We start from the raw sequence: 26,824 nt of genomic DNA on the forward strand, positions 1-26,824 counted from the left end.
GCAAAAGGAACGAGTGTCCTATATTCACAGAGCTCTGTCCACAGCATCGTGGGAGAACCATTGATTTTCTCCTCAGGATAGACAGTCCTCTGACACACAGCTTCTAACTCAGACCTCTGAGATACTTTGTCTGTCATCGTGCAAGGCCGACAAATGTTTGTTCTACAGTTTGACAAACCAAGAGGGGACACGGTCTTGATGCTGTAGATAGCGCCACCTGGCACAGGCTGAACTAGGTGAGTAACAGGCCGGGTGCAGAGCTCTCCAGGAGCATGGAAGTTCCGCCGCCACGGACTTACAGAAGGACCCTGAGGACCTGGCAGCCCGGAGTCTCCTTTCTCCCCTTTCACTCCATTGGCACCCTACAAACAAGTGTTGAGAGAATTGAGCTGGTGGAGTTATCTTCAAAGTGTGAGAAACAGCTGAATTTCCTCCCCTAACCCACCATCCTCTTGAAATTTTTATACTATCATGCATGTAATATATAAAAGAGGGAGCCATCCCCTTGTGTTTTAGCCTCAAACAGCAAGCTTATTCAAATCCCTCGGATGGTGGGTGACGTGAAATAAAATATAGAGTAATTAAAAACTAGGTTAGGCTTGATTGGTTAACTTATACATTGTTAAATATATCAGATTATAAATGTCATTTTTTTAATGGTGGTGCTCACTTTAAATAGCAAAGGTCAGTCTTTTAACTTAGTTTTCATTGACATTTGTTTATACATTCCCTTGTTTTAATACAGATGTAGGGCAGTGAAGTTTTCTACATTTTTCCCTCCAAATTCTCAGTAAAAATGATGGAAGAACACCATAAAAACACCATCCCACAGTATGATACACACAAAGAGAATACTTTCCAGAGTAACTTGTTTTTTAATTGTTTAATATTTTTTGGTTTGTTAGTTTTTTATTATGGTTTATTTAAAAATGATCAGTTACCACTATCTTATGCATACTAAGTTAAAGTGATCAACTGTATTTATTTTACTGTCTTCTAGTGAAATAATTCAGGGAAACCTGATGATTTGTTTTATAATTCATTTGGCTGATGCTTTAACATTTTTTAGTGCCCCAGTGGAGTAATTAACCAAGAATACCTTAAATATTTAAAAGTAAAAGTGTTATAAGAACCACTGGATGAGACTGCAGCTAATAACATTAACTCTTTTCTGATTATTTAGTTTATTTTAATATGAACACAGCATAAAAAGTATAAACCTACCGGTAATCCAGGAAGTCCAATTCCTCCTTTTTCACCTGGCATGCCTGGGTCCCCCACGTCTCCCTTTGAGCCTTTGAGCCCCTACAAATGATATGGTTTGTATGTAAGAATCTTACCGGCCCTTGACAGTAACATCCTCAGGAAATTAGAAGTCTACATCAATTTTGTGACTAGGTGGGTCCCATGCTGAGATGATTCTGGTTTTCATTTTTAGGCAGAGTTATTTCTTATAGCAACCTCTACATTGAATATATACTATTTCCCCATGTAACGGAAGGGATTAAATTCTATTACTTAGGCCATTTAAGTACGAAAAACATGAACTTAGGCGTTGATATAATTTCTCCTGATTCCATATTTTCACTGGCAGCTAATTCTGTATCACCGGTCCTGAGTACAATTTAATGGATTTAATTCTCAACGTACAATATACATTTTGAACCAGGACTAGTGTTATGATAACAAAGGTCTAAATAAATTTCTCCCATCTCCACCCACCATTCTCCCCTACTCCCTTAAAAGCAGGCAGAACTTCCAATCACTGTCAGTCTTCAATGGTCCAATACACAGACAGGTAAATCATTTACTGCACACCAATGCTCAATCAGTGCTTAGAAATACTTCAAGTTTTCTACCGTGTTCTTATTTTGTTCTCAAGACATCTCTACGAGGTGATCCAGGATGTTATTTTTATTCTTCTTTTACAGTGAGGAAATAGATAAATGTGTATTTTGAAAGCTAGCAAATCTGAATTTTGTGATTCAAATACTGAAATAATTCATATTATTAAGCATTTCATCCAAGGGACCTCAGGCAACATGACCAGATGGTCTGTTCTTCAGCAGAGATGAGCACAGTTATTACAGCAAGGGGTCCCTAGGCTGCACAAACTTGTGCATCTTTTCTGTACCAAAAAACTACGTAAGGACAGGAACGTGTCTTTTCTTGTTACTTATACGTATTTTGTAGAACCTAGTTTAGAAGCACCCACTAGGTGGGTGGGTGGGTGGGTGACTGAATGGGCAGGTGGATCTTACTGGTTAACCAGACCCTGGTTGGTTGTAGGGATCTAGCGATGGACAGTAGCAGGACAGTCAATCCAACGGACTTAGTAGCAGAAGACGACATTGTGAAGCCTATGGAAAAAGTCCAGCTCCTGTGTATGTAGGGACCCTGCAGTATGTCATTACGCATGTCAAATTAACTATTTTTAATGACTAACAATGGGAAAGGTAATACAACTAGATTTTTAAATTCTAACATGAGCTCTGATTGATAACAGCAAATCACCTAAAGTATCTTTCTTTTTCAGCTACCACATGTTTATTTAATGTGACAGTGTACGATTTCAACATACAACTCTGATATCAAAATAACTCAGCTCAAACTTAATTTTCTTATCTAATGGTATCTACTAAGGAGTATATTTCACTAACTGTATCAAGAAATCCCTTGATTTCTTATGATTGTATTGATTTTAGCCATTTCTTGGGTAAATAATGGAAGCCCAGAAAACATCAAATACCTTGAAACTGACCCATGTGATTTGATTCTGAATTCTGAATACCGTCCCTTCTCCTGGTCAGACTCTCTTTGGCCAGGGGTCAACCATGGTTTATGGGACAAATCCAGCCCAGGGAGGGTTTTTATACAGGCTGAATGTTTTAAAAAATTTTTAAGAGGTGTTAAAAAAAAAGAATGTGTGACAGAGACTGTATGAGGTCTGCAAAGCCTGAAACATTTACTATCTGGTCCTTTCTAGAACAAGTTTTCCAATGTCTCTTTTGGGGGAACCCCAGAGATACTGCCACGTCCTACAAACCCACAAGTGCCCTGCTGGCTTCTGTCTTTTCTAATGACCTAGAATACTAGGTGTACTCTTTATTTGGGAAAAGAAAATATTCTCAAAATCACACACAGAGCAATATCTAATTTTGTGAAACTATGGTCACTGATGTTAATCTTGAATTATTTGTATTCACAGACAAAAATTGGGTTATTCTTACTAAATTGTCAATGATCTTACAAGTCTATTAAAAATTCACAGAGGTGTCACTGGTAGATTGATTAGGAGTATTAAGACAAAACTAAAGATCATATAGGTTGTACGTTTCTGCAAAAGAAGACTAATGTCTATTTTGAAACCAATGGCTTTTCAGAGTTCATGTAGTCTCTAGAACAGATGGTGAAAAAAAGAGAGGATATCATATACCAACACTCATGCCTTTTTGACTTCAAACCTATAATAAAAGAAGTGATCAATAATGATGCTTTAAATGACAGTACATCTCTCTGAAAATTACCTGCTCTCCATCGGCTCCTGGGATTCCTGGAGATCCTGGCTCTCCCTGTTAAGATAAAAAGTGATGGCTCGCCTCCATTTATCATTGGTAGCATACAACACTAAATAAGAATGGTGCCAGTTGGTAACAGTACAGTTTGATTTTCAGCAAATGCATCATAACCCAAGAACACTTTATGACATCATACCACATATCTAAACTAAGTGAAATAACATTTTCTTGAAGATTATCTATAATAATACTTAGATGTAGCTAAGTATTTTTTTCCCACTAAAAGAAAAAATTAGTGAAAGAGAACTGATAGAGATCATTTGATGGCTGACAATATCCTGTAACAACAACCTCCATGCCTCAGTTAATTTTTTTCTCCTTAAAAAATCTGTATGATTCTACTTATTTTCCAATTTGAGAAAAAAGCAAAAATGAGACAGTTAAGAAAAAACAAAATGCAAAGCCCCATAAGTTTACAATATTTTAACTGGCACCATTTGAATAGAGAAGACAAATTCATAATGAGTATGAATGTGGTATTTCCAGATAAGCCTCATGGAAGATATGATAAATCAGAGAATATCTTAAGCCACATAAAATTATTTTTGGATCAATTCAATTTCCTACACTAAGCTAGGAATGAAATAAAATTCACTATTCACAGTATGATTTATTAGAACCCTTGACAAATGGCAAATATGTAGATTTATTTTTTCTCAACTGAAGATGTTCCATTAAAAACAAATCTAGGGACCGCCCGGTGGCACAGCGGTTACGTGCGCACGTTCCGCTTCGGCGGCCTGGGGTTTGCCAGTTCGGATCCCAGGTGTGGACATGGCACCGCTTGGCAAGCCATGCTGTGGTAGGCATCCCACACATAAAGTAGAGGAAGATGGGCACGGATGTTAGCTCAGGGCCAGTCTTCCTCAGCAAAAAAAGAGGAGGATTGGCAGCAGATATTAGCTTGGGCTAATCTTCCTAAAAAAAAAAAAATCATATTTAAACAGTGTGCTAGAGATTTATCCAAACAACACACTTCTAGTCACCTTTCAGTTGAAAAAGGTCCTGAACAAATTCTTTGAAAGGCAAGATAGTATTTTATATCAATGAGTCATTTACGTCAATCCCATTATAAATATCCCTGATTCCCACATTGTGGAAACTTTGTGAAATCAGCCCGAGTGAGCGTGAGTGGCCCGCGTCACAGAGAGATTTCCAAGGGAGCTGACTTGAGGCTGTATTTTTCTAGGAAGCCTTGTTTGGTGATGTTATAAACTGCAGTGTGGAAATGCCTGCAGCTCCTTCCCTGGTAAAGCTTTAAGAGCTATCAGCCACCACATGAAATTTGAGCTTTGTAGTGTTTAAGGAAGGCATGACAAACCAATGACAGAAAAAAAAAGGAAGAAAGAAAGGCCTTTCCTTATTCCTGATTTCTTGCCCTTCGTGGTAACAGCAAAGTTTGCTTTGCCCCCAGCACGTCGGCCAAGGCTGGCTGAACCTGGCTGTTTCCTTCCATCTGAACACTTGTCAGCACTCTGGGTCTCATAATGATCATTTTGCTTTTATCTTCAAGATGCAACCGTGAGTGTTTGAAAGGAAGCATAATTCCTGAGTTATCAATTTACCTTCACCCATCAAATGTAGTTTGTAAAGAGTTTCTAGATGTGTAAGAAGTCACACGATCCTCGTTTGATTAAGGAAGGAGGAAGGCTAATTGACTAGTTCCCATTCAGTCTGAGGCCGAGTCCCCAGTGGGAATGGGTCTCTATTTGTCTCAGGCTGCATGTGCTGATTCTTGGTCATGGACACAGCTCACCCCAGTTATCCCAACCTTCTCAAGGAGAGATCATGGAAAGCATGAAGGACTGGATCAATTTACCCAAGATCTCAGTTATGACAGCATGAGGGGTGCGCGGGGTGGAGTGACAGCGCAGCGGCAGGTGGCAGGGGTAAGAGGCAAGGAGTATGACTAACCCCCACCCCCACAGCTCTAGACATTCATTCAGCCAGCTTCCCCTGTCCCTCAGTTTCAGCTCAAAGTCATCCTTGACTCGCAAGACTGAAGGAGCCTTCCCCTGTGCACACCCAGAGCACGTGCACTTAATCCCAGCGCTCACTCTATTTATTAATAACTGTGCCTGTACTTGCCTATCTCCCTTCCTAAGTTGTAAGCTCCTTGTTGAAACCCCCTACTATAGCCTAGTATCTTTACTAGATATTAGTCCTCATCACAGAGTAGAGACTCAAAAATTACTTACTGAATAACTGAATTAACAACTGAATAGCAATTGGATTATAAAGCAAGGAGGGTATAGATTCTACTGACATAGCCTTCTTGGCTAGGTGGTCCTTTTTGCCTCTTTAGGGTAAGGGATGGGTACCTTTTGGCCTTCTGTAGGTCTTTGGGCTATAAGGAAGAGTAAAGTCCTAGAAGCTTTCGAGGTTTTAGGGAATGAGGTACGTATTTAGCTGTGGGGACAATTTTGGTTCTGGAGACTTAGTCAAGTGAGGGGATGAAGCAAGCAACTTAGAGCTTCGCTGACTCCACACAAAAGAAAAAGGGATCTGCAGTTTCCTTCCAGGTTGTCTAGTCCAGCTCACCAAGACACTGAAGAATAGAGATCCAGGCTGACTTGCTCACCAGGAATGAAGACAGTGTGTGACTGGAGCATATTTTTGTGTTATATCTCTTAGGGAGCAGAACGTGGTGGAGAAATAGAAAGTTAAAAATCCCAACACTTACGATAATGTTATATAGGAAATCTATTTGAAATTAGGGTCTATGTTACAAATATATCTCAGCCAAGGATCTCAGTAATATTTTACTTTATATTTTTTTATGTGCTGGCTTTCTGTTTTTAAGCATCTTGAAAGAGAAGAGTACAAAGCTGATATGTATGTGCGTATGACAGACTTCGCAAATAAACTGCCTTAAGAGGTATGAACAAAAGATGGATTTCAAAGCTGCTTGAATTGCCTACAAAAATCCAATGACGGAAGTCACATTTCAACACATATAGCTCAGTTCTGAAAAGCCAGAGCCACTGGCCATGTGTTCATTGATCAAACGTGGTTGAATAAGTAAGCTTTCGTTTGGATAATGCCACCAACAATTTTAGATATTATCAATTAATTCTAAGTTTCTACTATTCATGGTTGTTATGTTTCATTAGATATGATTTAAAAGGCAAAATGTCTGAATATATATAATAACAGGATGTGTTATAAAAAGTGACTCAAAACGATTCCTACAAGTGTCATTTGTGAATGCATCATGCTAAAGCTCCCCTTGTTATTTTTATTACAAAGGAATTAGAGGAAAGGATCTTTTTAAGTGTCAGAGTAAATTTTCCTTCAATCCTCCTCTATTTAAATATTTTCCCTTTTTCATACACCACATTTGTGTTTCTTTACATTTACAATTTCTGTAAAACTTGTTTTCCCTTGTTTACTATTCTGTTTCTCTCACTGTCCTCCCTCTAAATTTAATGTCATTCTCACTTCTCTCCCTTCTCTTCTAACTTTCCTTTTTTTCTGATCCCTCTTCCTTTAGCCCAGACCTCAATTTCTATTCTTAGCTCTTTTAAGCAATATTGCTGATCTCAGTTCCTCCAGTATTTTGTAAGATTGATTGTCAAAGATACATATATTTAATATGAGAGTCTCTGCACTACACGCGGCAAATGGAAACAAGTAAAATAAGGAAAACCTTTGGGCCTTGCAGTCCTTGCGGTCCAGGCGGTCCAGGGGGACCCTAAATCCAGAAAAGACAGAGTTTTAAAGAGTAGCAAGTATATGTATTAAAAATTATGCTTTAAATAAGTACACTATACAACTCTGCAGTTTCTATCATAATCAAATACCCCCCGATACTGATTTGCAATGCGGAAAAATTTCACTTGTAAGACAATGTGAAATTGCAGCTGTGTCCCACAGTTGTCTGCTTGGGCTGAATCAGCCTACTCAAATCACCTGTGTTTCTAGACTCACTTCTCCTCTCCCCCAGCCAAGGCTTTGGTTTCCCAAACACTAAAGAACAAAGCTGTACCATTACAATAAGGCCAAAAACTTCTAAGAAAAATAAGAATAACTTTTTTTCTTCACTTTTTTCACTAAGTAGACAAACTGATTCAACTGGAGAAATGCTGTAAAAAGGTATTAATATAAGAAAATATAAAATTAAATATCAGATAAAAACAACTGCTACGTTAGTATCGTTATGACCAGCATGCATGAACAGCAAATACAATGTCCCAAACCACAGAAATCATGCAACAGGAGTTACCGTGACGGTCAGGGTGGTCATCCTCTGTTGGGAAAATGTATCAATAAAGACAGAGTCACTGATTTTGTGTGCCGAAGTTCAAAAACATGTTTCTGAAATAATCAACTTTTTGAATATGTTTTGGCAAGACTGATGTCTTAAAAGAAACTGACAGAGACTGAGAACACATTATCCTATCTTAAATGAATACAATATACTGTAAAGATTTCTTTTGGATAAAGAAAAATTAAAAATTTTAATGCATCTGATTTTTAAAAATTATGTAGTAAAATGTACACACCAGAAGTCTGTCAGCATAATTGGGAACTGAGAAACTTTGCTACTCATAGGCACTCTATTCTAGAGTCCTTCAATTAGAGAAAACTGAAATAGCTAATTGTATAAGTAATATTTTTTCTCTTTTCATCTGTATTTCATTTGTTGCATTATAATTAGCCTGCTTTTGTGTTTGTGACATGACTAACGATAGGAGTTAATAAGGGATTCATTTAGTTTCTTAACGTAAAGCGCTAGAGTACTGTAACAAAATATATTCTCTCAAAGTATGAATCCCCAAACACCCACTCTCTAATCCATGAATCGTTTGTCCATTAATATTTTTCTAGTCTGAGTCTTGTGCTAAAAGTTCTGTAGGGTCTAGAACCACTTTATGCGATCATAGAGGAGAGAACATTTCCATTACGATCTCTGCTTGTAGAGAAACATTATCTGATCACATGTAGAGTGGAGAATATCAGTTTAACACCATCCACTACTCCAGTCCAATTTCTGATTCAGGCTGTTGTTGCTGCTTTTTATTATGGTTGTCGTAAAAAATAATCTTAACATTATCCTTCTTACTTCAAACACGTAATCGAGTCTCTAGTGACATAGTGTCATCCTTCCTTAGAAAACAATATATTTATGCAAGTGTACAAATGGATCAACTTTGGATTCTATGATAAAATCAGTCATGGTTGTGACAGCTTCAGAGAAAACATAGTAGGAAAAAAACAACCAGTGCTTATAGGTCAAAAGGCAAAATGGCCACAAGCTGGGGGCAAGGTTTTAAAAAAATCAAGGTCCAGATTTTTATACCATCATATCTGTGTGACAAGAGGCATGACTGACTTTATTCTTAAGGGATTCAACTAGAGTGAGAGTTGCATTTACGGTTATGAGAAAGTCACTTCTTTGCTCCTTTTGGCAGATGAGTCATTAAAAAATGCCATGAGAAAATTATAGAGTAGAAATAATTTCTTTATTCTTGCCTTCCAATTACACGTTACATTTTTAACTAGAAAGCAGAATCATAAAATCTTAGAAAGTGAAGGGAGTTTAAAATTTGAACTCTCAGAGGTTTTCCAACATGTACCATAAATGATTCATTTCCCACCTAAACACAAAACTCATTTGCCTTTTTTTAAATTTAAGGATAACAACACATTTCATAATGAGGTGCATAATAGAAGGATATTATTAATGGTAACTGAACTATCTGGCAGATGGAGTTTAAATGATCCTGTTAAATGACTATATTAGTGAGACCTAAAAATTGTGCAGCGCAGGTTCCATCCAGGGAACAGAAGAACAGATAACTGCATACTAAGCTAACTTCTCAAAAACAAAGCAGCTACTGCCATGCAGACGCTCAGAACTGTCCGAAAGATGTCGGCTCACTTTGGATTTCTTGTACCTGGTTCCTCTAAGTTAAAGCAAGATAAACTTAGTAGGATTCTCTCTGGAACTTCAGTAATGATTTGAAAAGCAGAATTTTTGGCAGTAATGGAGAACGAGCCTGAGCTAGAGCACCTGCAAACGGGGTGAAAGCTAGCGGGCTGCTGTGTGATTTATTCCCTGAGATGCTTTTGTGAATCTCCCTCATTTCTCATAACGATGCAGGCTGAAAATCACGCAGGGTTTACGCTAGAGAAGAGGGTTAGTTTAAATGGTGTCGAGAAATTTTAAAAGCTTAAGTTAGGAAATGGAGAGGTTTTATTGCTAAACGTGGAAATGTAACCACCTTAAACAAAAATCAAAATAAATGGCTTATGGCAAACAGTCTTGTAAATAATTTTCCATAGGGGCAACAGTAGAATTTCATATTTCTAATGTGATTATTTTTATAACTGTAATTTACCCCTATTTATCTAGTCATTCTAGATTTTTTTGCAGTTTTTTTAGAGGACAGACTAGTGAAATGAAATCAGCTAAACTGTGAAGATCCATCAATGGTTAGAGAATTAGAAGACTAAAGGTCTACTACTTCCTCTCGATCTAATGGATATTTAGTTTAATTAATTTTATTGGGGACTCTTAACCCAGTAGAGTTCTACATTAGGAAAACAAATAGTTTCGAAGTAGAAAAATATCTATAAGCCATTTACAAGCACAACATACAGTTGCCCTAACAATCCCATAAGAATAATAAATCTTTAGGTTGAGAGATAAACATGAACTAGTTGACTGTGGTGGATATTGACTGGTTACGGTCATACAGAACTCAAGATGAGAAAAAGAAACTGAGCATATGTATCCTTTCATATCAAGATGCAGGTGTCAGATTTTTAAAAAGTGCAGTGTGTTTAAGGCACACCAGTAAAGACTGGCCAGGAGCTGCTGAAAAATTAGCCTAGGCATAATATTATTAGATTTTATAGACCTTTAGAAAAAAATCTATTCCCCAAATACCCTCATTTTACAGATCAGACCAATAAAGTATAGATACATCAAGTGATTTCCCCAAAATGACCTAGCTAGTTAGTAGCAGAGGGGGAATCAAAACTGAGATTCTGTTTTAGGCTCAGGCAGGCTTGCTTCATGCTGGGCCCTATCCACGCACAGGGTGTCGTAACAAGGTTCTTTCACAATTTTTCAGAAAATGGCGAATAATACTGGAGCATTTCTTGGGAGATAAGAGAATGGATACCTCTTAAAGGTGGTAGCAAGAATTATGATGCCAATGGAAGCAGTTGAAGGGAAATTTACAACATTGCTAATAAATTAAGTTAAAAAAGTGTGTTCCTGTATTTTACAAGAACTTTGAAAACATAGTAGATACACTAAAAATTCTTGTTCTTTCTTTCTTTATACATGCAGTTATCAACTGGTGAGAAAAAGGGAACAATTTCGAAAACTGGTTTTAGAACTTTACAATAGCCCAGAGGCTACTACTCGTGTCTAATCCACTTGCACTGAGGAACACTAATTCAAGCCGTTGACTGAACATCCTGCTCAAGCAACATTTCTCCAAGCAGTAAGCATACTTCTCCTTGCATCTTACAGAGTGAAAAGAACAGGAAAATTGGCTGAGCTGAAGAAAGGTTCTGTAAGAACTATTTAATAAATGCTTTGCTGGTTAAAGATGGTACTTGTAGCAAAGGACCCATGGAAATGTAGACCCACCATAACTAGATACTGTTAGGGAAACCAGACAGATGGAAACACAATTCAAACAAGTGCAAAATGGCAAATATTTAAAACAACTGATTTGGCTTTCAAGCAAAGAAATACATTGGCCATATGAGCCAAGTATACTCACTCATTCAACCAAGAATAGTTTATTTAATATTCACATGCCCAGACCTATGTCAGGCACCCTGGGGGATACAGAATAAGCATAAGACATGTTTCCTGTCAGCAAGTAACTTACAATCTGGTAAGAGGCAAGACTAAAGTAAATTATGCAATTTGAGAACAATTAAATGTTAAACTACTGGGCCCTGACTGCTGATATTTAAAGGGATTACGAGGAGGCATTCATCTGGGTCAGCAGTGGATTGTTGGATGGGATTTAGATGGATGAAAGAAAGAATGGGATGAACCAGGCAAAAAGAGGGGGAATTTTATGGATGTGATAAATATGACTACTCTAGGGGGAAAAGAGTGTTGTGGAGAAATAGAAAATTCTGTACAGGAAAGGCAAGATTATAGAGCCTTAAAAGTCAGATGCAGAAATTCGGGCTTGATAGAGTAGGCAAGGGAGTCATTTAGGCTTCTGAGATTACAGCCACCAAAATAGTGATAGTTTAGGAGAATTACTCTCTGAATTGGAGTGATCTACAGTATGGATTAGAAGGGGAAGGGGGCACGTGGGGCAGAGGAATTGGTCAAGGGCTGGCGGCAGCGTTAGACTTGAAATAAACAGGATGTGGATCTAGTTGGGAATGGAGAGAATAGAGACACTTTGAAAAAAGAAATCGCAGCATCTGGTGAGACATGATGAATGAAGGACTAAGAATAGTTTTGAAATGACTCTAAAGTTTCTATCTCAAGAAATTCAAAGACTTATGGTATGACTCACAGAAATTGGTTAGTTAAAAAAGGGAATCAACTCCTGGGTATCTACCCAAATAAACTGAAATCAACAACCCAAAGTAACACATGTACCCCTACATTCTCTGCAGCACTGTTCACAATAGCCAAGACATGGAAACAATCCAAGTGCCCATCGACTGATGACTGGATAAAGGAGATATGTTATATATATACAATGGAATACTACTCAGCCAGATAAAAGACAAAATCATCCCATCTGCAAAAACATGGATGGACCTGGAGAATATTATGCTAAGTGAAATAAGCCAGACTGAGACAGACAAACACCACATGGTTTCACTTATATGCAGAATATAAACAAACACATGGACAAAGAAAACAGTTCAGTGGTTACCAGGGTTAGGGGTTGGGGGGTGGGAACAGGGGTAAGGGGGACCACTGTGTGGTGACAGATAAGAAATAATGTACGATTGAAATTTCACAATGATGTAAACTGTTATGAATCTCAATTTAAAGAAAGGGAATCATTTGGTAGGTGGGAAAGGTAACCAGTATAATTGTGTGTATTGGTGGGAATTGATTTGGCGATCATGCATCTATAGTAGAAATATTCTTAGACAGCTGGAGGTGCATGCAGATCAGACCCGGAGATGAAAGATTGGGAAGCCAGAAGATGGAAGAACATGGAAGGAGTTACTGTACCAAGAAAAGACCAGAGACTTGAGGATACCAAAAATTAGGGAATGGACAGAGAAACAGAAATACTAAAATAGGGTGGATCCATCAAAGAAGAAAACTGGAAGAAAGGAGAATAGAGGGTCAGAGAAACCAGAAAGAAAGAGTCTCAAAAGGAATGTGGTTTACTATAAATGTCACAGAAAAGTCAACACTGATGAGCAAGTGGGCTTGACCTACTGGTTATTGTTGACCTTTATAAGAGAGGTTTCAACAGGATGATAATGCAGGCGAGAATGCAGGAGTCTCAGCAGGAGAAGGATGAATAGGAAGCAAAGGCAATGGAGACAGCCATGTAGTCTATGGGTTTTTACTTAATGGGAGAAAAAGAATTGACTGGTAGCAGTAATAAGAAATACCCGTGGAGGACTTATTCTGTGCCAGGCACTGTTCTAAGTGTATAATCCGTATTTAGCCATTTATTCCTCACAACAACCCTAGGAGGCAGATACCACTGCTATCCTCATTTTACAGATGAGAATACTGAGGCACAGAGAAGTTAAATAACTTGCCCTAGGTTCTTCACTTAGTAAGAAGAGATTTGAACCCAGGCAGTTCCAACTTCAGAGAAACAGGGCCCTTAATTGCTTTGCTAGGCTCGCTTTGCAAGGAAGGAGACAAAGATTGGCAAAAACTAACACAAAGTTTAAACCAGATAAGACTAAAGCATATCTGAAGGTAAAAGGGAAAGAAAAGGAAAGATTGAAAAAATGCTAGGAAATAGAATAAAGTGAGGCAGGGAGAAGGCGATGGGTTCAGGAGATCAGGGAGAAGGTGGGCTTTGAGCGCTGGAGCCCTCTGAGACCCAAAGCTGGTAGTTACACCCATTACATGGGCGCTCATCAGTGTCACTGTGTCAGGGTAGGGTGCGGTCACTTGCCTGCAAGGCTTCGTGGAGGTTGCCATTGTAGTCTATGATCTCGGTGGCTCCTTGATCTCCCTTTTGACCAGGTGGACCCTAGGAAAAAAATCAACCAATGGAAAATCTTGGAAGTTAGGCTAGGATGTAGAAGGGACTGTGGCAAAAACAGAAATAGCAACAATTCCCTAGTAAGGCCCACTGCTCTTCAGAATGAATAATCAGGTTTAAATTTTGTCCTTATTTCAAAGGAGGCAAACCACTTCCAACTTCCTGTCTGTAGAAGGTTAAAGACACGAAATCTGATTTTGAAAAAAACGACGTGGTTCAATCTCTGAAAGTTTTTTCTGAAAATTATAAAATGTAGGCTCACCTGATTTGACTTATAAAATGTTGTGGGCTTTATCCATGTTTATTAAAGCAACTCCTAACTTCTTTCCACTCATGTACACCTCATAGATTGCTTCCTCATCCTTTAAGAAGATAGAACACTGTTCTGTAGGAAATGGTTGGCTTTCCCAACAGGAATAGAATTCCATTAAAATTAAACCAAATAGGGAACAAATATTTTTAAGACATCTATGGTCCATCCTACTCATTAGGTCTGCCACTGAATTTCCATTAGTCATGTCCTAATTCTCTGCCTGTGTTTAAAAAAGGCTCTGAAAATATGGGCTATCGATTTCTTTATAATTGGATTAATTGAGAAAGGGAAAATTCTATTAGCTGGATGGCTACGGGTTTGCTATTGCTCATTTTTACCAGAGGGAAAGTAGATAGAAAGAATTCTTTAGAACTTCTTCTCGTGGAGTTTACTTTATGTGCTAGAATCTACACATTCATTGCTCCTGGTGACTAGCATAGAAAATAAGAGGAAAGGGAGTAGGAGCGATAATCACAGTAGTCTATCTCCAGTGCTATCACTGGATATTATTAGTCTGGGTGAAAAACCCACATGGACACATACGTCAAATCTGGGCTTGTAGGGGGCCAAAAGCTTAGACAAGAGACACACTCACCCTTGGTCCCAGGTCTCCAGAATCCCCTTTGTCTCCACGATCACCCTTACCACAGTGAAAAAAGAGAAAACCTAATTAGTAGTGGGGTCCACAGTCTAGAAATATCTCACACATAATGATGTCTTTAAAACCACACAGCAGCACCTTCAGTAGGAACTTGTGAAGTAGAAAACAACAACTAGAAGAATAATAACCACCAACACGGCAAATGCTTCTTTAAGATGCACCTTAAAGTAAATTAAGATTCCCCTTTCAGATGACAGAGTATCTTGAAACAATAATATATGTTACCTCTCTCACTAGGGATCTTCAAAAGCAAAGTGAGTGGTTTCTAGGACACCCAAAGTAAGCCTTCACCTCTCAGATTGAGCCACGTTCTTGCCTTTATATGAAAAGATTTGGGGCAAAGGGAAAGAGAGCCATCTAACGGGGTTGTCTGTTCTCTCAGAAGGAAAGTACAGATAATCGGGGCAGGGAACGAAAGGAGAGCTCATTCTAGGGAGACCGAGGACCGAAAGGTCACCAGGTAGGTCTCCCTCTGATGATGAGAATCTAAGGAAAAGTTTTTCTATAGTTACGTATGGGCCTCTTAAGACTCAGAAGGTGCTGAAGTGGACAGCAGCTCGCTGCAACAGGTTGGCAGGGCTGAAGGTCGGGGCAGGGCAAACCCAGCTCTCTTTCTTTCAACACAATATGCAAAATCTCTAAAGTTCCATTTACGGTGTTACTACTCCGCCTGGAGAGACACCAGGGCTAGTCTAAGGAAAAAACTGCAAGTGCATCACTCTGAGAATACTCAAAATTCTTGGAAGTCTAAACAGAAACTTTGGAGAAGAGATTTGAACGTGGATAGATTTGAATGTTCTTTAAAACAGCCTAAAATTTATAGAGTCCTTTTCCTAAATGGAATTCGACACATTTTTCCCTAAGCAGAATTCAAAGCATATTCCTATAAACTGGGTAAGGACCAACGAAAAGAGGCAGGAAAAAGGATTGTAATTTTTTTCCATCCACATTATGCTGTTAACATTGATCGTAATTAAATTTACTACGAATAGAGAAATAATAATTCCCACTCTGTTTTCCTCATTTCGCACCCATTTTTCCATGTTATTAGCTAATGGCATCTTAAATAACATGATTCTGCTAACAGTATACAGATTATTACAGATACTATAAAAAGCATGATAAAGAATTTCAATTGGTGGTGAAACTTTAATGCAATGAAGGAAGTCAACTAACTTAAAAGCAAAGTATAATTTGAGCATTTATCACAAAGATAGCCGGGAAATAAAAAGTAAGATTATACCTTACATAATTTAATTTAAGTAAAGTACTTAATTTTTTCCAGAGAAGCTATTTTTACAAAACAGGAAATACAACTTCTCTTAAATAGTCTGAAGCACGAGAACACACAAAAACAAACAAGATAAAACAAACCAACTGTTTTGAGATATCATCATAAGGATGAAATTATTACAATCCCAGTGTGTGAAAGAATTTAATCTAAAACATCATTCTCTGCGGAAGAGGCGAGAAGCGCCACTCTCGACGGTCCCATGGTACATTACAAGGTTACTCGGTTACTGACCTTTGACCCCTTTGGGCCTCTAGTTCCCGATTCACCTTGTTTCCCCTATTACAGGAGAATATGAAGATGAAAAGGAGAAAATGACAAAGGAGATAAGAACAGAAAAAAGAAATTAGCAGTGACTCAGAATAATGAAGAAAAATGGAAACACTTTATTTTAACTGCCTCCATATATGGCTCTATATAATGTGGGATTTTATAACAGTAAACATAAGTATTGTCACCGTGTCATTAGTTCATTCCCTGGTCTCTCCACCGACCTTCATTTCATTATACTTCTGAAGACTTCCCAGCCATCAGTGGATGGGAAGAGTTCTGAGAATAATTCTCATTAGTCTCAACAGTGTTTGCATAAACTTCCTTTTCATCAAAGAGTGAATGACTTCCCGTGTCTCTAGGATGGGTTATTAAAATAAAGTGTTACCATATTGGTTTGCTGGAAGTCTAGAGGAATAAAGATCGAACAGTGAAATAAATCCTTAGCTCTCGTATTTCCAAGGTGTTACACATCATCAAGTTACCACAGAAACTAACACAGCACGTGCCTACATTTTTCTAAGTAAGTTTGAACACACATTGAGTGATAACATGTTAATATGACAGTGCTTCCCCTTTACATTTGGATATGTTATTAAATTTGTTTACCAAATAGAATGGAGTAAATTGGAAAAGTTGAACTGTAAAATCCCTTCTGAAAAGAACCAATCGGTGAACATTTCAATACACTACTTGTGATTTTGCCTGTTATAACTCCTGTTGAGGAATTGTATTTGTTTCATGTTCTAAGCAAGTGACACAAATTTCCAAACCAGAGGATGTTATTTTCCAGCATCAGAAGAACTGACCTTTGGTCCGGGGGCTCCAGGCTCCCCTCGCTCGCCTCTTCCAGGAGGCCCTGCCTCCCCACGTTCACCCTGTCACAAATTACAAAATAGGTAAATGGCAGCTTCCCCCCACCAGGCTGATCGCTGTAGATTAATAAGTGAGTTGAATAAAATCAAAGAAAGCAGAGAGTTGCCATTTGTTTACCATGTACATGGCACTTTATTAATCTCAACATGGGTTATCCCATTTAATAATCAAAACAATTATTGAATGTTTGTATTACCATTCTCATTTTATGGACAAGGAAGTGGTTTGGTAAATGCTTGTCAGGTGCCTATGCTGGTAAACAGAAGGGCCTTTGAAGGGAATTGATAAGGGCCATCATTACGCCTCAAGACAAGCGTGGCCACAGTTTTCATTCTCAGTCACTTTTTAAGATCTACAGGAAGAAGCATGGTGACATGGTTATACACCAGCTTTGTGATCCGACATCCTAGGTTTTAATCCTGACTCTGTTATTTGCCTGTATTTTGGGGTAAGTTACTTAAGTTCTGGAAGCCTCAGTTTCCTCTGTAAAATGGAGAACATTACAGTACTGGCTTTATAACTTATCAATGTAAAGTGTCGCAAGGGTGTAATACACACAGGGGTTACAGCTGGTTACCAGATTCATGGCTCTGTGAAGTTTGCACATGGCCACCGCCCTCAGGGAGCTGGTGACCTAGTTAGACAGACAAGATCCACATGAACAAAACAGTTAAGAATTAAGGAGTAATGCAGGGCTGTGTGCGAGAGAAGAGGAAACCCCCCAGAGTTCTGAGGGCTCCAGATTGCCTCCTGACGTGAGACCTGAGTCATGTTCTGAAGACGGGTAGGTGTATTTTATAGTTATTGCTGTTTATGATTCTGCTGCTATGACTGCAGGAACTGCACAAAACAGCTTACATGCATTATCTTCTGTAATCCTCAGGACAAATGAGAAAGGTGTTAGCCTCCACAGTCTACAGATGAGGAAGCTGAGACTCAGAGAGGTTAAGTAACTTGCCCAAAGTCACAAAGCTTTTAAGATGAGAGAGCTGCAATTTAGAAATGATTGTGCTCAATCTTCAGTATTTGCATAAATGTTTTTGTATGCAAATCTTTTGCATTTCTCTGGTCATTTTCTCAGGATAAATTCCTAGCTGGGGAATTGCTGGGTCAAAAAGTACAAATACTTTAAAAGCTTGCCAAGCCACCCTCCAGGAAGACAGTGCCATCTTACACTCCCTGACCATAGGGAGAGTGTCCGGCTTCCTGCATAGTGGGTAGAATGTCAATAATCAAACAGGGTTGGCATTCAGACTGGTGATGGCATCTTTATGGATGAGAGATGTGCTGCCCTCACTGTAGGAGCTCACTCATCTTGCAAAGAAGAAGAAAACACGATTGGATCCACGATGGGTGACGCTGGGCTCTAAATTCCAGGGTCCTTGTCTGTACCATGCCCGTCTGGGAAGCCTTTGTGGATGGCAGGGGAGATGGGCTAGATTACGGCAAGGATTAAAGAACGCTTGGTAGGTTTCTCAGCATGAACCAAAGAGAGGTGTGAAAACAGAGAGACTGGGAGAAAGGCAAGAGACTGGGAGAAAGGCAAGAGACTGGAGTGACGGAAGAGATGGAAAAGATGTTCCAGACGGCACCTCCCAGGGATTGGAGGCTGAAGGGCTTCTGTTGCTATATGGAATTTTTATTTTTAAAAAAGTACCATATTTGGTGATTCTTTTAATAGTTTACAGAAGACTTCTAAAATAGGAACTATAAGATTATTGTAGAGAACAACAAAAACCTTAGAAAATCATTCATCTGTCCTGGACCGCAGGAGTCTGTATATCTTTACCCAGAATCACTTTTTATCACAATGCCCCTAATTTTGATTCTCGCTCTTTGGAATTACATTATTTACTTGCTGACTTCTTCCTCTCCTTCCACGCCTCTCTCGCACACCCTGGGAAAGGACAGACTGTTTGTGTTGCATTTGATCTCAAATCTCAAATATTAGAAAAATGTCTGGCAAAAAAATGTGTTGAATTAATGAATAAACAGTATTATTCAAAGTATTCTAAATTATTCATAGTAAAACCCCAATTCTTTAGACCCAATTCTTTAGGTCTCTCCCAGGCACTGATGTTGATGCTGAGGAGATGGCGGAACCTAAAACAGATTTTTAGATGCCGTCACACGTCTTCCTTCATTATGATCTCTCTTCACTGTGTTGGGGGTAAAATATGCAGGGTTAGTTTATTTTTTAAATCTGAATTTAGTGGCCCAAATCCAGGCTCCCTACGCAACTGGAAAAAGACTCATGTTTTCAGGCTGAAAGAGATTTTCAAATAATGATGATTTTTCCATTATGACACCAAATGCATGTCAGATAGGCAGTTCAGCTGAAAATTAACTTCAAAATACTGTTAATAAAATGAAGTTCCTGTCCACATCCCTACTTGGGGAATGAAAAACAGGTACAGTACATTCTTTACTTTTATTGAGAATTCAGAGTAGCGTCTATTAGAAAAGTATCTGGTCTGTAACATCAGGCTGCGTTCTTCACAAACAGTAATTAATGTTGATTTTATGGCTCCACATCTGGATTGTTTTGAAACTGCAGAGTAGTTTAAAATCAGTGGACTATAGAAAAGAAATTTAGGGATGAACTCCACTCTCTCCTGCCCGTGTTTCTTCTATTTTCCCTCGTTTAGCGAACAGAAGCCTGCAAACATTTTAGGATCTGGCTCCTGCCGGCTTCTCTGGGGCACTGACTGGGTTTCGGGTTTCTTTGTGCTTGTCCACGGGCTGTCTCCTTTCTCACCTGGCCCTCAGGCTGCACGCCCGAGTACACCAACAGTTCTTACAGGAACACAGAATGCTCCTTATTCTCTTGCTCTCTCTCCTTTTATTCCAGAGAGTGCATTTCTTGTGTGAATCTGTTCAGGCTAAAACAGGCATTCCTCATATTTTGTTCATAAGCCTGACAACTCATTATGTGAAAATGAAATTGCTTAAGAAAACAGCAATTTTGCATAAATTCGACCGAGTTTCAGCCCCTCTTAGGCCACACATAGTTTCCATTTACTGGGATTAGAGTTATTTTCTCTCGACCAGCGGAAATGAGGACCCTTCTGTCAGAACAGACCATGAACATGTTTCTCCAGCTCTTGGAAATCATCCTGGCTTATTTCTGTGAATGCAATACACAGTGAGGCAAAGACTGCTACGGTATAAAAATAAAAGAACGTAGTTTGATCTAATTTTGCCCCTTCTTTGATTCATGAGTCTGTCATGAGTAAGGTTCCATCCTCAGAGCTGTGCCTTTTTATGTCTTACTGGGTAGATAAAAAGAGAACGACAGGCCCACTGTATCCACAGCAACATCATTTTTTATATGGCGGCAGCTCAATTTGTTTTTAGGGCCCTCTCTAGGGTTGCCAAGTGGAATATCATGAGATGGTTTTCATTACAGTCTTTTTGCAGACATTATTCAGGATGGATCCTTTTGGGATGAGACACTTAGGAATCTACATGACATCAGGACTTGCCTTTGAAATCTAGGGAGTGATGGGGGAATAGTAATAATGTTTGATTTACAAGTATGTCCTAAAATCGGTGATGAGGAGCGGGAGGTAACGAGTTCTCTCTCTCCTCCTCAGAATCTCCCCATTTTTCCATCTGGCCAGGAGGCTGACAGCATCACATCAATTTAGGAGCAATTTGGAGGCAACTGGAACAACTAATATATTCCACCATCCTGTTGTCTTGCCTGAGGCTTTCTGGAATTAACTTCCTATTACTCTATTTAATATAGTATTCCCATTAAAAGTGTTATTAATGGGTGATAGGCTGCTTTAACTCTCTACCAGGCGAAAATATCTGGTCACTTAAATAATAAAGTCCTTTCCACATAATGAACTAAAAATACATGGCAAAAAAAATCAGAAAGAAAGGAAAGGAAAAAGACTCCACTTACCTTTGTTCCTGGTAACCCTGGTAAGCCTGGTTCCCCTTGAGGACCAATGAAACCTGGTTCTCCCTGTAAAAAGGTGGCATATGAGATCATTATTCATGTGACAGTAAAGTTAAACTGATTTCCTTCTACTGGGATTACACTCCTTTGATTTTATACAGTTTTCTTGCTGAGATCTAGCTACTGACTATAAAATTAATCAGAATTGGTTTTGCTCAGTGAAAATACTTTAAGCAAAGCTTTGGAGAAAACCTAGAAAGGGAGAGTGACAAAGAAAACAGATAAATGTCTTTACCACTTCCTTTCTCATCTGTTGCCTAGTGCTTCTTATCATTTACCAAATTGAGAGCCATTATGTTTGGGTGGATGTGGTAGGTATCCTCTGAGACACGCCTCCATGATGCCACCTCCTGGTATCCATGCCCTTGTGTCATCCCCTCTGCTTGCATGTGGACTGGGTTGACTGTCTCATATCTAATGAACAGAATATGGCAGAAGTAATGGGATATCACTTCTGAGAATGAGTTAGAAAAAGACCATGGCTTCCACCTCTGGGGCCCTTTCTTGTTGTCTCTCACTTGGATCACTTGCTTGGGGAAAGCAAGCTGCCCTGCTGTGAGCTACACTATGGAGATGTCCACCTGGTGAGGAACAAGGTCTGCCAACAACCACATGTGTAAGCTTGGGAGTGGATGCTCCACCCCAGTAGGGTCTTCAGATGAGACCACAGCCCTGGATAACAGCTTGACTTCATCATCATGAGAGACACTGAGCCAGAGGCACCCAGTGCTCAAATTCCTGTTCCTCTAAAACTGTGAAATAATTGTTTGTTGTTTTAAGCCACTCCAGTTACAGGGGTAATATGATAGGCAGCAAGGGATAACTGATACAGTGGATGTGGCTAGGGAAGAGATTCAGGAATGTTCAGCATGATAGGAAAAGGCATCTCTTCTTGCCACAACTCCATAACCTCTTCTCCACTACCTGGAGGAAATCGGTTGTGGTATAATAAAAAATGTATTTGGTCTTTTTTCTGGTTCCTGGCACAGAGCTTCTAAAACCTTGGAATTGTCTAAGTGATAGGAGTAACAGGAGCATCTTTTGTTATTCATAACAAGAGTCTTTCAAGGTACCTGAGTTTATGCTAATGAAGTGACTTGACTCTTGGCGGCCCCTAGAGAGCCCCAGGGTGGGGGCTATGATGAGAAGGGTGGAACATTCAGCCCGTCCCCTCCTCTCACCATCTCCAGGGAGGAGTGGGACTGGAGAGTGAGTTCAGTCACCAACGGCCAATGATTCAATCAATTGTGCCTACATAATGGCACCTCCATAAAACCCCTAAACAATGGGTATTAGAGAGCTTCTGAGCCGGTGAACACATCTACACGCTGGCAGGATGGTGCACCTCAACTCCCGGGAACAGAGGCTCCTGTGCTCAAGACCCTTTGACCTAACCCTATATATCTCTTCATTTGGCTGTTCATTTTATCTTTTATAATTAACTGTAATAGTAAGTATGACATATTCTTGAGTTCTGTGAGTCATTGTAGCAAACTTTCAAACTTGAGTGGAGGTGAGAGTGTGTAGTTGTGAGCATCCTCAAATTTGTAGCCAAGTAAGAGACAAGTGCAGGTAACCGGGGGACCCAGTACTTGAGATTGGGGTCTGAAGTGAGGGCCGTCTTGGGGGCTGAACCCCTAAACCTGTGGAGTCTGATGCTAACCCTGAGCAGTTAATGTCACAATAGGATTGAATTGTAGGACATGCAGTTGGTGTCAGAGAATCAGAGAGCTGGAGAAGCGGTGTTGGAAGACACCACGTATTTGGCATCAGAAAATACCTGAGACCAGTGTTCATATTTTCTTGAACATCCAGAAAGTTTTCTTTTCTTCTTAACAATGTGAGCTCAGATATAAGAGTCTAAATTCCTTAAATCGATAACATAGTTTTAAAGCAAAAAGCATAATGGTTCTGTTCTCATAGTTCCTGTTTTCTGTTTTTGTTTTTTACCCAAGGTGGATTATTTCTGGAGAAGTTTCTAATGTTGTTTGATAACATTTGATTTTTCTCTAAGGTTGCAACATTTCAACTTGTTTTTTGATACTTGGAGTTGAGCAGGCCAATACAGAGAAAATATTTTATAAGAAGTGTTAAAATGTCATCAAACATTTTTGAAATAAGTGAGTTTTAAAAATACGCTGTATAAAGCCTTGGGTATTGGATGGGGAACCACCACAAAATGTATCCTATTGATACACAACTCAAAAAAAAATTATCTCTAGCTTTGATGCTTATGGTGCTGGTTTAAGAAAAAAACGGTGGAGGGGAAATACTGCTATAGGTTTATTGTTTGTGAAATTTCTATAACTCTATTCTACATGCCCCACACCCTTCCACATCACGGAAAGGAGAAACTGGACAAATAATTTTGTATGGATCTCTTAATGGTCTAAAGAACATCAACTATATTTAGAGCAACCAATGATGACCATTCTACTTTTTGTGAAAGAGTTTAACTTGTTATTTTAAACAACAAAAAAAATCACACATAATACATTTATTTACAAGTAAGGTATTTCTCCCAATAAAATGATATATACAAAGACATAAATATTCCCTCTCCGCCCTCAAGAAAAAAGCTGTATTAAAGTCAGTGTGTATCATCAGTAATGACTTACTGTCTTGAAAATACAAGGCAAGTTAGTAGGTTGAAAGTTTACAGGCAGACAAGACTCTCATATATGTTCAAGTAGAAATGAAATTATCTCACTGTTTAGTAAAGCAAATAGAAGCACTATTAAAGCATACTAATAAAAGAGAAGAAAAAAGAGGAAGTGTTGCAAAAATGTATTTCTTATTCAGGTTAGTGTTTAGTTTATAAGAAGATGAAACACACAGTGTCATAATTCACAAATAAATAAATAAGCCTTTGTGATCTCAGTGGCCAGACAAAAGTGTTTTTTCTACCTTTTAAAAAAATGGAACGTACATTAAATTCTCCTGAGTAAATGTAAAGAAAGTTCCCTTAAACAGAAATGTTCGGGAGGAAATTTTTTTATTTCAAGATATAAAATTAGCAAGGTAGGTGACAGTCACAAAACTTTAACTCTATTAATATTGGCTGATTCTAAAGCTTTGAGTATGATTAAACCTCACCATGCTACTCTAAGAAAGCAGCTACCACATCAATCCAATCATTTCTTGTTTCAATTTATTCAGGGGGAAAAATAGCATACTTAACTTTAGGATCAAATTTTTATGTTTATTTAATTCCAGTGCTCTCAATCACTTCAGAGACATTATCTCCATCCTCTCTATATCTTGGCAGGAGGGGGAGGAAATAATCATCGGGCTTTTTCCTGTCTCAGGCTTGGAAGACAATTGTTGAAGTAAATAAGGTATAAATATGTGTACTCATGGTCTTGAGCTGGGCGGGCTGTTTCTTACCTTCCTAAGCTTATACCAAGGGTGCTCAAAGTGCCTTGTTGTGTACCCTCATTAGTTACAGAGCAAGAGACGTTCATTGATGTGGTTTCAGATTCCACATTGCACCTAACCTCTGAGAAGCCCCCACCTGTAGAGTTTGGGGTGGTATCAAAGCAGAATATCCACCATTTTATGGAAAGGCTACTAGAATAATCTTCCTTTGTCCAATGACATATCTGTATGAGGCTGGTTTTTCTTCATATACTTCACTCAAAACACAAACTGCAACAGATTGAATGCAGAAGTGGATATAGGAATCCAGCTACCTTCTATTAAGCCAGACATTAAAGAGATTTGCAAAAAAAAAAAATAAGTATAACAGTGTCACTCTTCTTGCTAACTTTTTCTTTTTGGAAAATTCTATTTCATAAAATGTTATTTAACACACAATGAGTTTTTAAAATTTCTCAGTTTTAACTTCTAATACAGAAATGTCAATAGATATAATGTACATAAATGAAACCTCTTTCAACCCTAATTTTTAAGCTTATAAAGAGGTTTTGAGACTAAAATGTTTGAGAACTGTTGGTATAAAGGTACAGAACTGAGTTAAAACTTGGCTTTGCAAGCTGGAATCCTGAGGATCCCAATAATGGAAGATTTTGGTGTCATTAAGGGGCGACTTAGTCAAGATTCATTATGAGATAATGCGAGCACTGTCTCTGGAATAAAGGAACCGAACAATAATGTCTGTTAATATTGTTGCCCCGATCGTATAGGCTCACAAATGTTAGGTATTATCATCATCATCATCATCATCAGTAGTAGTAGTGTATTACAACATCTCTGCAGCTCATTGGTGACATACAAGGTAACTTCTTGTTCCTTTACAACCTGTGTGGGGCTATACTCAATAGCTCTTCAGCTTCTTTCAAGAAGTAACCCTAAATTTTCTCATGTGAATACGTCATCATTTTATGAGACAATATCCATCTGCAGAGCATTTAGGATTGCAAAACCAAAAGTGTGTAAGGTAGAGAAGTGACAGATTTCCTAAGAATGACTTTTCTTCCTGTAAGGAAGGGAAAGGAGAAAATGGTTGTACCCATTGAAAAATCCCTAAATAAGTGTAATCCTTTAAAAAAAAAACCTCACCTCTTTGACAAAGACTGAGGTAGAGTTTAATGGTTCTAGAATCTCCTAAAATGTCTAGGAGAAAGCTATGACAACATAAAGTATTGAAACACTTTTATGTGATTAAAAAAAATAGGGAACTGTTTATTCTCCCGTAGTCACAGTTCTAGCTGACCAGGGTAGAGGAAGGAGACCGGGAGTCAGGGAAGGTGGGGGAGCAGCTGCAATATGATTCAAACACAAAGCACTTCTGGGAAATCATCTTTGGAGTCAATCAGACTACACAAAAATGAGCTTACACAAGTTTTTGGGGGCAAGAAACAGAAGTAACGATTTGTACTAGTCTAATGATTCTCAGAGCTGTTTTTACATATCTAATGTCATTTAATCAATGGGAAATAGGAGATTACTGAATTGGAAATTATTCACATGTATTTGAGCAGACAATGTGGAGGAGAGATGCAATAGAGGAAATTAAAACTATAATGGAATTAAGTTCTTACATTATTTTTTTTTGCGGAAGACTAGCGCTGAGCCAACATCAACCACCAATCTTCCTCTTTTTGCTGAGGAAGACTGGCCCTGAGCTAACATCTGTGCCTATCTTCCTCTACTTTATATATGGGACACCTGCCACAGCGTGGCTTGCCAAGGTGTCATGTCCGCACCTGGATCTGAACCAGCGAACCCCAGGTCGCTAAAGCAGAACATGTGAACTTAACTGCTGCGCCACTGGGCCAGCCCCTTACATTACTTTTAACAAAGGAACAATTAAATCTTGAGTTTATTTTTTCTTTTTCTTTTACAAGGCAATTACCTGAATTAGAAAATCCAATTTATAATTTCACTGAGCCATTTTAGGGATAAATTGGGAACATAAAGCAGAGGCCCTTTGAAAAGGGCAGATTCTGGCCATCATCCTCAGGGAAATGTGGACTACATGGGAAACAGCAAGTTCATAGCTCTACTGTCGAAGTGAAACAATAAAATATGACATTTTCTGAAACAAGATTAATTTTTTCAGTTTATGATGTATTAGTGCTTTTTTTTAACATGACAACAAAAAACATCAAAGAAAAATGAGGGAAAGGCAGAGGATTTACACATTGGTTTGTCCTGAACACCAGGGCACCGATGGCTAGCATAAGAGTAAGGCAAGAAGAGCACTAATTACCTCA

General features: G+C 38.7%; 1 protein-coding gene across 6 annotated transcripts in view; it reads right to left on the reverse strand.

Moving 5' to 3' along the window:
- COL25A1 (collagen type XXV alpha 1 chain) overlaps positions 1-26,824 on the reverse strand; it is a 440,445-nt gene that overhangs the window by 32,297 nt on the left and 381,324 nt on the right. For all 6 annotated transcript variants that reach the window (XR_006887816.1, XR_006887815.1, XM_046655549.1 and 3 more), the window contains exons 19-28: positions 21,090-21,152; positions 17,110-17,178; positions 16,265-16,309; positions 14,674-14,718; positions 13,676-13,753; positions 7,804-7,827; positions 7,228-7,272; positions 3,528-3,572; positions 1,225-1,305; positions 300-362 (exon numbers count right to left, since the gene is read on the reverse strand). Coding sequence is in view for 4 of the 6 variants with exons in the window: in XM_046655549.1 (XP_046511505.1) it covers positions 300-362; positions 1,225-1,305; positions 3,528-3,572; positions 7,228-7,272; positions 7,804-7,827; positions 13,676-13,753; positions 14,674-14,718; positions 16,265-16,309; positions 17,110-17,178; positions 21,090-21,152 (558 nt within the window). In the remaining 2 variants the exon portion in view is untranslated. The remainder of the gene's footprint in view (positions 1-299; positions 363-1,224; positions 1,306-3,527; positions 3,573-7,227; positions 7,273-7,803; positions 7,828-13,675; positions 13,754-14,673; positions 14,719-16,264; positions 16,310-17,109; positions 17,179-21,089; positions 21,153-26,824) is intronic.

Source organism: Equus quagga, chromosome 3 (assembly GCF_021613505.1).
Source record: "Equus quagga isolate Etosha38 chromosome 3, UCLA_HA_Equagga_1.0, whole genome shotgun sequence".
In the NCBI taxonomy this organism is placed as follows: Eukaryota; Metazoa; Chordata; class Mammalia; order Perissodactyla; family Equidae; genus Equus; species Equus quagga.